The 12,372-nt window shown below is 37.5% G+C and overlaps 1 protein-coding gene across 4 annotated transcripts in view; it reads right to left on the bottom strand.

The window, feature by feature from the left end:
* Window positions 1-5,057: 5,057 nt before the first annotated feature.
* Window positions 5,058-12,372, bottom strand: part of LOC141402609 (uncharacterized) — an 83,071-nt gene continuing 75,756 nt past the window's right edge. For all 4 annotated transcript variants that reach the window (XM_073984246.1, XM_073984249.1, XM_073984248.1 and 1 more), the window contains exons 10-11: window positions 11,769-11,990; window positions 5,058-5,910 (exon numbers count right to left, since the gene is read on the bottom strand). In XM_073984246.1, coding sequence (XP_073840347.1) covers window positions 11,875-11,990 — 116 coding nt within the window. In that variant the 3' untranslated portion in view covers window positions 5,058-5,910; window positions 11,769-11,874. The remainder of the gene's footprint in view (window positions 5,911-11,768; window positions 11,991-12,372) is intronic.

Genomic DNA, 12,372 nt, shown 5'->3' with positions numbered 1-12,372 from the left:
CGACAATATGTACAGTTGAACGTCTTTTATCTGGCTCGATCGGGACCTAGGTGAGCACGGATAATCGAAAAACACAGTAATAGGGTTTTTTTGAAATATCATTAATTTTGATGTTTTTATTGATTTTTATCAATATTTTACAGGGTTTTTAAGATTTCATATAGATTAACATAAAAATACATTTTTAAAATATGCCTTAAGTCTTAAAATAATTATGTAATGTTGTTTGCTTTTGTGCGTGTATTCTTTTTTTTTTTTTTTGAGTAGATTAGTGTGTATTCGATGGACCTGCATTACATCTGGCTCGGAAATTTCTGGAATATTATTGTTTTCAAGAAATTGCTGTAGAACACTGCATCCTTCTATTGCTTGCCCTAATGAGGGCGATTCTGTTTCTATTGGATTGTCTTCTTCTGATACTTCGAAATCCCCTTCAGTCTCGTTTTCGTTACTTTGGTTAGCCATTTGTATTATGTCGGCATCAGATACAATGGCACAGGATGCGATATCATCATCGCGTTCCATCCGCTTTGAGAGGTCATCAATTGAACATCCAGGCGGCATTACAATGTTCGATTGTATAACAACATTGCAATTCTCATCTTAGTCATCTTGGGATAGTAGGTTGTTCCAAACATTACGAAGAACTTTTAGTTTTATATTGTCCCAAGATATAGCAGCTGTCCACAAAGCTGTCTTTATATTCAATGACTTAGTAAAATCATGTCTGCTACCTGCAGCCAAAAGTTTTTGAACAATTAATTTAAGATAATTGCATTGCAAGCTTCGGGTTGCCCCTTGATCCATAGGCTGAATTAAACCTGTGCAATTTGGTGGAAGAAATTTCAGTGTTACGTTTTCAGACGTCAGAACATGTTCATCAGGATGTGCTGGACAATTATCTAGAAGCAAAAGCACTTTGCACTTCTCATCAAATCCAATGTGTTGTGGATGTTCTCTTACTTCTGACACAAAGTTATTTTTGAACCACTCGAGAAAAAGGTATTGTGTTACCCAGGCTCTCTTATTAGATTTATAAATTATTGGAAGGTTGCAAACATTTTTTAATGATCTTGAATTTGGGCTTTTTCCTATAACCATCAATTTGCATTTGTATGTATGTCCCAGCTGCATTTGCACAAAGCAAGGATGTTATTATCTCCTTGGATGTCTTGTACCCTTCGATTCATAATTCTTTACCAGTAACTAGCGAAGTCTGTGGCAAACACTTCCAAAATAGGCTTGTTTCGTCGGCGTTATAAATTTGTTCCGCTGACAGATTTTCAGTCTCAATATATTCTCGTAAGTCTTCTACAAACAGAGTGGCTGATTCATAATCATCACATTCTTTTTCGCCTATTGCTTTCAGCCTGCGAATTCCATGTCGTTTTTTTTTTTTTGAACTTTTCTGGCCAACCACTTGTGTACTTGCATTCCGAATTTGTGTTTAGTTTTTCATGAAAATATTTCGCCTTTTCAGTAATTATTTCGCCTGAAATTCATAATCGAATTTTAAGCCAGGCAATAAAATCTTTAAATTTGTGTCAACTCACCTGAAATCGGAGTTCCCTTGAATCTTTCTTGCCGAAACCATTCGTATGTTGCGAATTTAACTTTTGGATTTTCAGATTTTCTTAGCGTATGTCTTTTTTTTTTTCAAGCCATCCACAGATTCACTTCTAGAGGCAAATGATAAAATTGTTTCCTTCTTTTTTATTAAATCATGGACCGTTTGTTTTCCAACACTATATTTTTCTGAAAACACGCCAGTCGAAATGTTTTTACTGTAGTCTTTAATCATTTCTAATTTTTCCTGAATTGAAAGAATTTTGCGTGCCCCTTTTGTCTTTTTTGTTGACCGAGCCATTTTGGAACAAACAACAAGTTTCAATCAGTCTGTGATTTAATGTAATTTGTAATTTGATATTTAAAAGAAAAAGGAAATTCCAGCATTTCACATCAAACATACACGTTTGTTTAAATTGGTACTCGCCCCTTTTCTCTCTCAATGAGCGTAAAATACCCTAAAATGTACACTCACTGAGAACAAAAAGTGAACTTTGCATAGCGCTAACTTATCTCAAAATAAAAAGGGGATTCCCAGAATTATATAAACTCATTTATGCACGGATGTACCATTATTGAGGTACAGGATAATAGAGGTAAAGCATGGTTAATAGATGTTCAAAAACGAAAAACGCAGCATGCCGGTTAACCGATGTAAACGGATAATAGAGGCCCGGATAAAAGAGGTTCAACTGTATATGCCAAACTTATGCTTATATCGGTTTCAGCATTAATTTTGAGCGACAATGTGGTTGTGTCTCCGGCCCTACACGGAGGAAAAAAGGTCTCTAACATATGTCCCAAACATATTTTGCAGCAAACATATATCTGTTTGCAATCAGTCCCAACAATATGATATGTTTGGGTCCTGTTTGGTGGATGCAAAAAAAAAAAAACAAACCCAAAACCACAAAAAAAAACACATGCACCAGTGGGTGCAAAACACTGAATTATTCACTAACTTTACCGTCTTTACTCAACGAGGGTATTAAGAAAACTGAAGAATAAAGAACACCATAATATCATTTTTTTCTTTTCCTCTTCGCTTGCTACGTTGTACGAAATACACGTGTTTGGCCGCTAAGCTTCTGCGTCTCCTATTACACCATACACACAGCTCTTTATTATAAAACAGCGTTCCGCAGCCGCGAGAGCCCTGTTGTTACTCTCTTTTACAAAAATCCTCTCCCCACCCATAAAAAATATGTTCTAACATAAAAAATATGTTGGTACCCAAACAAATAAAATTGAGATATCTTACAGAATGTTGCAAACATATATTTGTTTGCAAGAAGTCCCAAGCAAATATTTGTTTGGATCCAAACATATTTCTAACATATATTTTTCTGAGTGTAGGTACATATTTGGAGCCAAAATGCCGGACCACGCCCTCTTGTTTACATATGTTATATCTTGAAAACTGATGACGATGACCACTCTTTTCAATACATTATTTTTCCAAAACTACTAAACCTAATTTCATGCAATTTTCAGAAAATGTTCAGGAATATCCCGTGGTCCAAAATGCTATATATTTGGTTACGAATTCCGGGGGCATATTGTTTTATAATCGCTATATTTGCTAAACTTATGAGTGCATCGGCTTGCAAATTTATTTTCGAGACAACGGTGGCTGCGCCTCCGATCTAATGTTCTTTCTTGGTTCCCGAAGTCCCGACCACTTTTTAAGTACGTCATATCTCAAAAACTAACGTATCGATTTTCATGAAATTTTGTGGAATGTGCTGTCGTACATGTAGGCATGAATTTCGGAGGTGGCACGTCATCTCCCCGGTTACGAAAAACGATATATGTATTTACAAATTCCATGAAAATATAAAAACATATAAGTCTCAATAAGCGGGAGAATTCGATTTTACCATTTTTTTAACTTTTATACTTACATCGCTTTAGGATAAAGATAGGACATGGACGATAATAAATCCTAAACCGCACCAATGGGCGAAAAAATCCGGCAAAGTCCGCAAGAGAAAAGAAAGGTTACAAACAACTCGGTTTGACAATAAACGCAATGAAATCAGGTAGAATTGCCTATTTTTGAATTGTAATGCATAAAGTTAATAACAAGTAAAAAAAAAGTATCAGTCGGCTTGACCGACAGAGATATACCCTCAGCCTGTGTATATTGAAACAATTTTTTCCCATAAAACGTCGGTTTTAAAAATTTTGAACTCATGAACCGACAAATATGTTGATTAGATTAAAGAGCAGAAGTTTTGCGGGGGAATTACTTAAAATAATGGATCGACATTGACCATTATGGAAGTCGATCTCCAGCCACTACATACGTTGCCATAGGGGGGTTTTACTCCCTTTGGGCTGTCTGCTTAAGAAGTGTGGTTTTGCCCCTGAAAAAAATTTTACCGTCATAATTGAGGCAGCGAATGCAAGCTGCTTCCACAAAAATAAAAGTGATTCGGTAGCAGGTCTTAAAGTGAACTTATCCGAAATTTTGTTTGGGAGGTACTGGATGAAGTGGACAAACATAGTCCATATTTGGACCTGATCTATATCTCGTAGATATATAAAGATGTGTTAAGTATGGACCAATTCGGCCACTCCCTTCAAAAGTTACCGTACGAATAATTTTTCCGAACATTTTTGAAATTTTGTGGGGGAGGTACCTGAGGGAGTGGACCGATATAGATTATCTTTGAACTTAAACTATGTTTGGGCAAAATATTACTAAGGTCAAAATTTGGACCCAATCAGCAGATCCGTTGGAGAGTTATCTTGCGCTCCAACCACCCCACACGGTGTCATAGGGGTTTTGTGAAACTTTTAAGCTATTTTCTCAGGAAGTTTGGACTTGCCCCTGCTCAAACTTGTACCGTCGTATGGGGGGCAGTGAATACAAGTTGCTAAAACAAAAACCAAAGCGATTCGAGAGCAGGTCCTAAATTGAACTTATCCGAAATTTTGTGTGGGAGGTACCCGAAGGAGTAGACCTATTGAGTCCATACTGGAACCTCGTCTAAGTCTGGTACATATTTGACGATGAGCAAAGTATGAACCAAATCGGTTACCCCCTTAAAGAGTTATCGTGCGCACAAATTTTCCGAACTTTTTCGAACTTTTGTGGGGGAGGTACCGGAAGGAGTGGACCGATATAGCCCATCTTCGAACTTAAACTAAGTTTGGACAAAATATTACGAAAGCCAAAATTTGAACCGAATCGGTTCATCGGTTCGAGAGTTATCGTGCGCTCCAGCCAGCAGGACAGACAGACAGACAGACGGACGGACATGGCTAGATCGACTCCAAATTGTCTGAAACACATTTCGTCCAAACATACTTGGGGTCTAAAACCATTATTTCGATGAGGCACATTTTCATCGTATCAAAGTGTATATACCCTCCTTAGCCTAAAGGCTGAGGGTATAAAAATATGTTATTAAAAGTCAATACGACGGGCCAGCAACACGGACCCGGGTCTGCTAGTGAATAAGTAAAAACTCGTCTTTTATATATTTTTACAGATTTATTTTTATTTATTGTTTATATTATGATTGTTTGTTTTATTAATTTAATATTTAATTACATTTTTTCAAGTCTTCTTTCTAATTTAGCGAAATAATTGAACATACATTTATAAACAAAAAATTGTTTTGTAATAATTATTACATACATACATGTGTAATTTGCGTTAACAAATATATTTGATTTGAAAAAAAAGAAAACCATTTGTTTTTTAATTTAAATAACATAATTTAAGAAAGATGTAATAAAAACAAAAAATAATAAAATAAAAACCAAAAGGAGAAAAATCTAGAAAAAAAACTAAATTTAAAAAAGAGTTCAATACACATACATAAGTATATAATCTACATATTAATTGCTCTTATAAGCATTTTCTTGTTGTTGTTTATGTTTTTCATTATAATGTGACAAATATAATTTTGCCTTTTTTTACTATCACGAAAATTGAGTATTTATAATTAATGAAATAAAAAGGGGAAGAAAAGACGCGGAGGAAAAGAGGCGACAAAAGATAGATTTAAAGATAATAGTTGGTATGAACTTATCATTTAAACAAAACACTAATACGATTTGCAATCGTCTTTGAATTATGTTCCCTGTAAGACTACAAGGCATTTGTTCGAGGATTAGTTTTGCACACTTTATGTTGTTGTTGTTTGTTTAATCGCCATCTTCTTTCTATACAAGTCCTGTACACCAAATACTTGGCCATTTTCTTTTAGATTTCTGATTTACATCATCATCATCAGCAATGAAGTGTTGAGATTTTTTGTTATTTTTATGTGTATTTTAGTATTATTATTATTTATATATATTTACAAAATTGTTTTAGGAGGAAATTGCCTGCAATGGAAGAAAATAATGAAAATGGTTAATAATTATATATTACATAATTGTGTGTTCCTGTATATAAAATCTTGTAAAACGTTTTTAAAATAGTTAAGAAAAAAAAAATGTAAAATAACTAAATATGATTGCACATTCTGGAACAGACCTATTTTTTATACCCTCCACCATAATATGGAGGCTGTAATTAAATTTGTCATTCCGTTTGTAACACAACGAAATATTAATCGGAGACCCTATAAAGTATATATGTATATTCTTGATCAGGGTAAAATTCTGAGTCGATATAACCAAAGGTCAGCGGGTACTGCTCGCAATTTTTAAGATAGAGCTTTGTAATTTGCTATAGAAGTTTCTATTACTCCTAGGATGTTTGGTATCGCAAATGGGCTATATCGATCCACGTTTTGGTATAGCCGCCATAGAAGGGTATGACCCGATTTTCGGTATTTTGAAGGTTTTAGCCTCATTATCGCACCGAAATGGTTTTCGGTATTTTGAAGATTGTGGCCACAGTAATCCAACGAAATGGCTGAAATTTGGTATTTTGTCTTCGTTGGTGGGTATACAACTTTGCCCCAGATATTTTTCGGTAAAGGTCTACGCCTTAGTATAGCCCCCATAGAACGGTACCTCCCTATTTCCGGTATTTTGAAGATTGTGGCCTCAATATTCCACCGAAATGCCTGAAATTTAGTATTTGGTCTTCATTTGGGGTATTAAACGTTCCATGTGAATATTTTCGTATAGGTCCACTTCTTTATATTGCCCCCATAGAACGGTGCCTCCCAATTTCCGGTATTTTGAAGATTTTGTCCTCAATATTCCACCGAAATGGCTGAAATTTGGTATTTGGTCGTCATTTGGGCTATTAATCGTTCCATATGCAATTTTTCGGTATAGGTCCACGCCTCCATATATCGTACCTCCCGATTTTCGGTATTTTGAAGGGTGTGGCACAATAATCCACCGAAATGGCTGAAATTTGGTATTTGGTCTTCATTTTGACTATTAAACGTTCCATGTGAAAGTTATCGGACTATGTCCACGCCTTTATATAGCTCCCATAGAACGTACTTTCCGATTTTCGGTGTTTTGAAGGTTGTGGCCTCAATATTCCTCAGAAATGGCTGAAATTTAGTCTTCGTTGGGGGTATACAACTTTCCCCCAGAAATTTGTCGGTACAGGTCCACGCCTTAGTATAGTCCCCATAGAACGGTACCTCCCTATTTCCGGTATTTTGAAGGTTGTGGCCTCAATATTCCACCGAAACGGCTGAAATTTGGTATTTGGTATTCGTTGGAAGTTTGGCTTTCTGACTGAAATTCGTCGGTATATGTCCCCGCCTTCATGTAGCGCCCATAGAAAGGTAGCACCCCATTTTCGGTATTTTGAAGGTTTTAGCCTAATTATCACTCCGAAATGGCTGAAATTTGGTACTTAGTCTTCCTTGGAATTATAAAACTTTCTTCCAGAAATTTGTAGGTATAGGTCCACGCCTTCATATAGCCCTCATAGAACGGTACCACCCCATTTTCGGTATTTTGAAGGTTTTAGCCTAATTATCACTCCGAAATGGCTGAAATTTGGTACTTAGTCTTCCTTGGAATTATAAAACTTTCTCCCTGAAATTTGTAGGTATAGGTCCACGCCTTCATATAGACCCCATAGAACGGTAACTCCTGAGTTTCGGTATTTTTAAGGTTGTGCCCACAGCAACCCACTGAAATGGCTGAAATTTGGTATTTGGTCTTCGTTGGAGGTATGGCTTTCTGACTGAAATTCGTCGGTATAGGTCCACTTTTCGATAGAGCCCGCGTAGAACGGTACCTCCCGATTTTCGTAATTCTGAAAGTTATGACCTCAATATCCCACCGAAAGACTGAATTTTGTTGTTTAGTCTTCCATGGGATTATAAAATATTCCAGAAGAGAATTATCAGTATAGGTCCGCGGTTTAATACATTTTTTTTCTAGGGATAAGACCAGTTGTAAAACTAGTTCGGAACAGATTTGTGTGAGCACTTGCCTCAGGAAATCCATTTTCCCGCATAATCGCCACCAAAATGACGAAAGCTGTAAAATAACCTAAATAACCCAGTACCGTCGGGTGGAGAAGATGAAGACCGCAAAACTTAGGGAAGCTCATGATCCAACCACTCTTCAAATCTGATAGCGAAAACAAAACAAGTAAAAAAGTGTCAGTCGGCTTTGCCGACAGATATATACCCTCAGCCAATGTGAAGTGAAACTTTCATCTACGGACAGATCGAATGTATTTAAGGTCTCTTCAGCATTTTGTGGCCCTTTTTGGACATTTGAACTTGCCGACAATTATGTGGTGGAGGTACCCATAGGGAGGAACGATATGGGCCATTTTAGAAGTTAAACTAAATTCTGACAAAATATTAGGAGATCCAAAGTTTGGAGAAATTGGTTGCCCCATTCAAGTGATATCGTCCTAACATTTTAGTGACATTTTTTAAATATTGGGGAGACGTACCGAAAGTTGTGGACCGGTACTGCCCCATGAAACTAAGTTTGGATATAATATGATGACGACCAAATCGGTTGAAAAGTTCGAGAGTCATCGACTATAGCGACATATAGTGACTTAGGGATTTTTTACAGCTTTCGGGCTGTTTTCCTAAGAAATATGGACTTGCCTCTGAAAAACTTTTAGTGTCGTAATGAAGGTAGCGAATGCAAATCGCTTCAACAAAAATTAAAGTGATTCGAGAGCAGGTTTTTAAGTGAACTTATCCGAAATTGTGTGTGAGATGTACCAGAAGGAGTAGACAAATATTCGAATCTGATCTATATCTGGTAGATATATTAGGATGTGCAAGTATCGGTCACTCCCTTCAAGAGTTATCGTGCGCACAATTTTTCCGAACATGTTTGAACTTATGTGGGGGAGGTACCTGAAGGAGTGGACCGATATGGCTTATCTTCGAATTTAAACTATGTTTGGACAAAATATTATGAAGACCAAATTTTGGACCGAATCGACAGATCCGTTCGAGAGTTATATTGCGCTCTATCCACTACACACGGTATTATAGGGGCTTTTTGCAACTTTCAGGCTATTTTCTCAGGAAGTATGGACTTGCCCCTGATGAAGCTTCTACCGTTGTATGGGGGGCAGTGAATACAAGTTGCTGCAATAAAAATCAAAGCGATTCGAGAGCAGATCCAAATCTGAACTTATCCGCAATTTTGTGTGGGAGGTACCCGAAGGAGTGGAACCTCATCTAAGTTTAGTAGAAATTTCACGATGTGCAAAGTATGGGTCAAATCGGTTACTTTCTTTAAGAGTTATCGTGCACACAAATTTTCCGAACATTTTCGAACTTTTGTGGGGGAGGCACCGGAAGGTGCGTATAGCCCATCTTCGAACTTAAACTAAATTTGGACAAAATATTAAGAAAGCCAAATTTTAGATGGAATCGGTTGATCCGTTCGAGAGTTATCGTGCGCTCCAGCCAGCCAGACAGACAGACGGACATTGCTCAATCGACTCCAAATTGTCTGAAAAACGTTTCGTCCAAACATGCTTGGGATCTAAAACCATTATGAGACACATTTTGCCCGTATGAAAGTGTGTATACCCTCGTTAGCATAAATGCTGAGGGTATAACAAATATAACCGTCGTAGAAATCCCTCATAGGAAGGAGGTGCACATGATGGTAGACGAAGCAAGAGCATTGCAAAACTCACAACACATAGAAAACAGCTGTCTAAGACTAAACGGTGCAAGTTCTGGGAGCATCAGGCAAGCAAAAACGCTAAATCGTAAGACTTCTTCGGAAGCGGGAAGCCGAAGAAGAAAAACCTCACGAACAACTACTTTAAGGACACGTTTCCGATAAACCTTTGGCAGAGAGCGACATAGTGAGCCCGGCCGCAGAATCTACTGCTAAGCCTGGGGTTTCTGCAAATAACTCACGAAACCAGCAGAAGAGGAAAAGGGTTACTTAGTCTGGTAGGGAGCTGCTAAGGTAGTCACGAAACGTTTCAAGGACGTACTTTGCTATGCGGTGATCAATACCAATAGAGTTTCCTGTAAGTTACCGAATGACCATATTCCAGCCATTGATAGAATGGTGAACAATTAGATTTTGGATCATCCAATGTAGGCGTGTGATCCAATTCAAATCTCCAAAAGCGGTCAAATGGAGACATGATGGTGTTCCAGTTTGCCCAGCATACCAACATTGCCGCTCTAAAGGAGTTGAAGAATAAAACCAAAATTTCTCAACTAACTAAGGCATCCGTATTTGTCAGAGGGCGGAGCAGCAAGTTCGAGACGGGACGAAGTCTTTGGTCTTTGGAAGTGAAGAGAGGTCAAGTCTTCCACAGTGGGAGGACGGTCCTTGTGGTCGGAATTTACCATATCCTCATGTCTGTAAAGGATATCATCAAGAGTTTCAAACTGTTTAAGCAGTGGGTCAGACAAGGTATTTCCGGCCTTACTCTTGTAGAAGAAAAGACGCATTACGTCCAAAATAGCCGCTTGCTAAACATTTTTTGTACCCCTAAAGAATGGCAGTAGTCCAGGGTAGTATTTATGCCCAAATCTAGGAAGGCAAGTTATGCAATTCTTAAGTCTGTCCTTCTTAATAAACCGATAGACCGTCTGCACAGAAGCTTTTATTCAAATCTTTTGAGAAATTTCAAGTGGACCGGACACTTAGGGACATGCTAAGGAATTGATGGATAAGCGGCGAGCTACACAATGTAACAATACGGGATATAGTTGGTCAGGCTTAATGCTTTACCGACAGAGATATACCCTCAGCCTGTGTGAATAAAAAATATAAATTTAGGGGATTTTCAGCATTTTGTGACCCTCTTTGGATGTATGAACGTGCCGACAAAAATATTGATTTGGATTAAAGCTCAAAAGTGTTGCGGAGAAGGTACCTGAAGGAATGGACCGACATAGTACATTATGGAAATGGGTATTATTATGGAAATCGTTCCTTTCGATAGATATCGCATCCACCAGTAATTTCATTTGGTCCAGCAAGCATGGAGTTGCCCAGGAAAAACATAATATCGCTCGATAAGACCTTAACGTACACTTAAACAAAAAAGTTGGACTTTTTTGAAGACCGATATTATCCATTTTTGAACTTAAACTCAGTTTGAATGAAATATTATGAGATCCAAAGTTTGGACCAAATCGGTTGCTCCGTTTATGACATATCTCGCGTACCATGTTAGTCTAAATAACAAATTTCTGTCACTTCGGTGAGATATTGACGTCACAACTCTCAGAATTACGAAAATTGGAATGTATGGTTCTATAGGGGCTATATCAAAACGTGGATATATACTGAAAAAATTCTGGGGGAAAGTATTTACCGCCAACGAAGACTAAATAACAAAGTTTAGCCATTTCATTGGAATATTGAGGCCAAAACCTTCAAAATACCGAAAATCGGTTGGTACCGTTCTACGGAGGCTGTATCGAAACGTGGACCGATATAGCCCATTTGCCATAACACACATCCTAGGAGTAATAGAAACTTATATACCAAACATTGCGAGCTGTATCTTGATTTCAACAGACGGCCGACGGACATGGTTATATCGACTTAGAATTTTACCCTGATCAAGAATATACATACTTTATAGGGTCTCCGATGAAAATTTCGATGTGTTACAAACGGAATGAACAATTTAATTCCATCCTTCATATTATGGTGGAAGGTATAAAAACCTTTTATTAATAGGTAAGGCAGAGTTGAGTAAACTAATGTTGAATAACTAACATTTCCCTCTCTCTTTATATTTCCAACCTTAAATAATACTCACAATAACTCCCTAAACATTTGTTCATACTTACTTTTAAGGGATCACTATTATCGCAGATCCCTGCACATTTCCTCCCCAAAAACATCCATCCAGATCATAGCATTTGACAACACCACGACACACTTGGATGTTAAATTTTAATAATCGTACTCATCGTAATAGGCCGGTTGGGCTATTTCTCTTCTGGATCCACTTCCGGTTTGGCGATTTGACTGCGCGACCGGCGCCGTGATGATCGTTCGCCGGCGGATATCTGTCGAGGAAAAATTCGAATCACTATTGTAGTTATTATGATTATTGTTGTTGTGGGGATGGTGGCTATTGGAATGAACAGATTGATGATGATTTTGATTTTGATTCTGATTATGATTGGCTATTTGAGATTCATAATGATGATGGTCATGCGATGATTGCTGATTTAGATTTGAATTTTGTTGTTGATGATATTGAAAGGCATTGTTATTTTGATTTTGATTTTGATTTGATGAAGCAGAGGAAGCGGAAGAAACAGAAGAGCTAGAAGAGGAGGAGGATGAGGAAACCAATGAATTTCTTGATGGCGTTTCACGACTCTTATATACAAATGGATCGGACAATGGCAATGAATGAGCTGAGGGAGCATAATAACTCTGATA

The sequence above is a fragment of the Musca autumnalis genome, unplaced genomic scaffold (assembly GCF_047663935.1).
Source record: "Musca autumnalis isolate F117 unplaced genomic scaffold, ASM4766393v1 scaffold_4, whole genome shotgun sequence".
NCBI classification, from domain to species: Eukaryota; Metazoa; Arthropoda; class Insecta; order Diptera; family Muscidae; genus Musca; species Musca autumnalis.
This window is presented reverse-complemented; position numbering and strand designations above follow the sequence as displayed.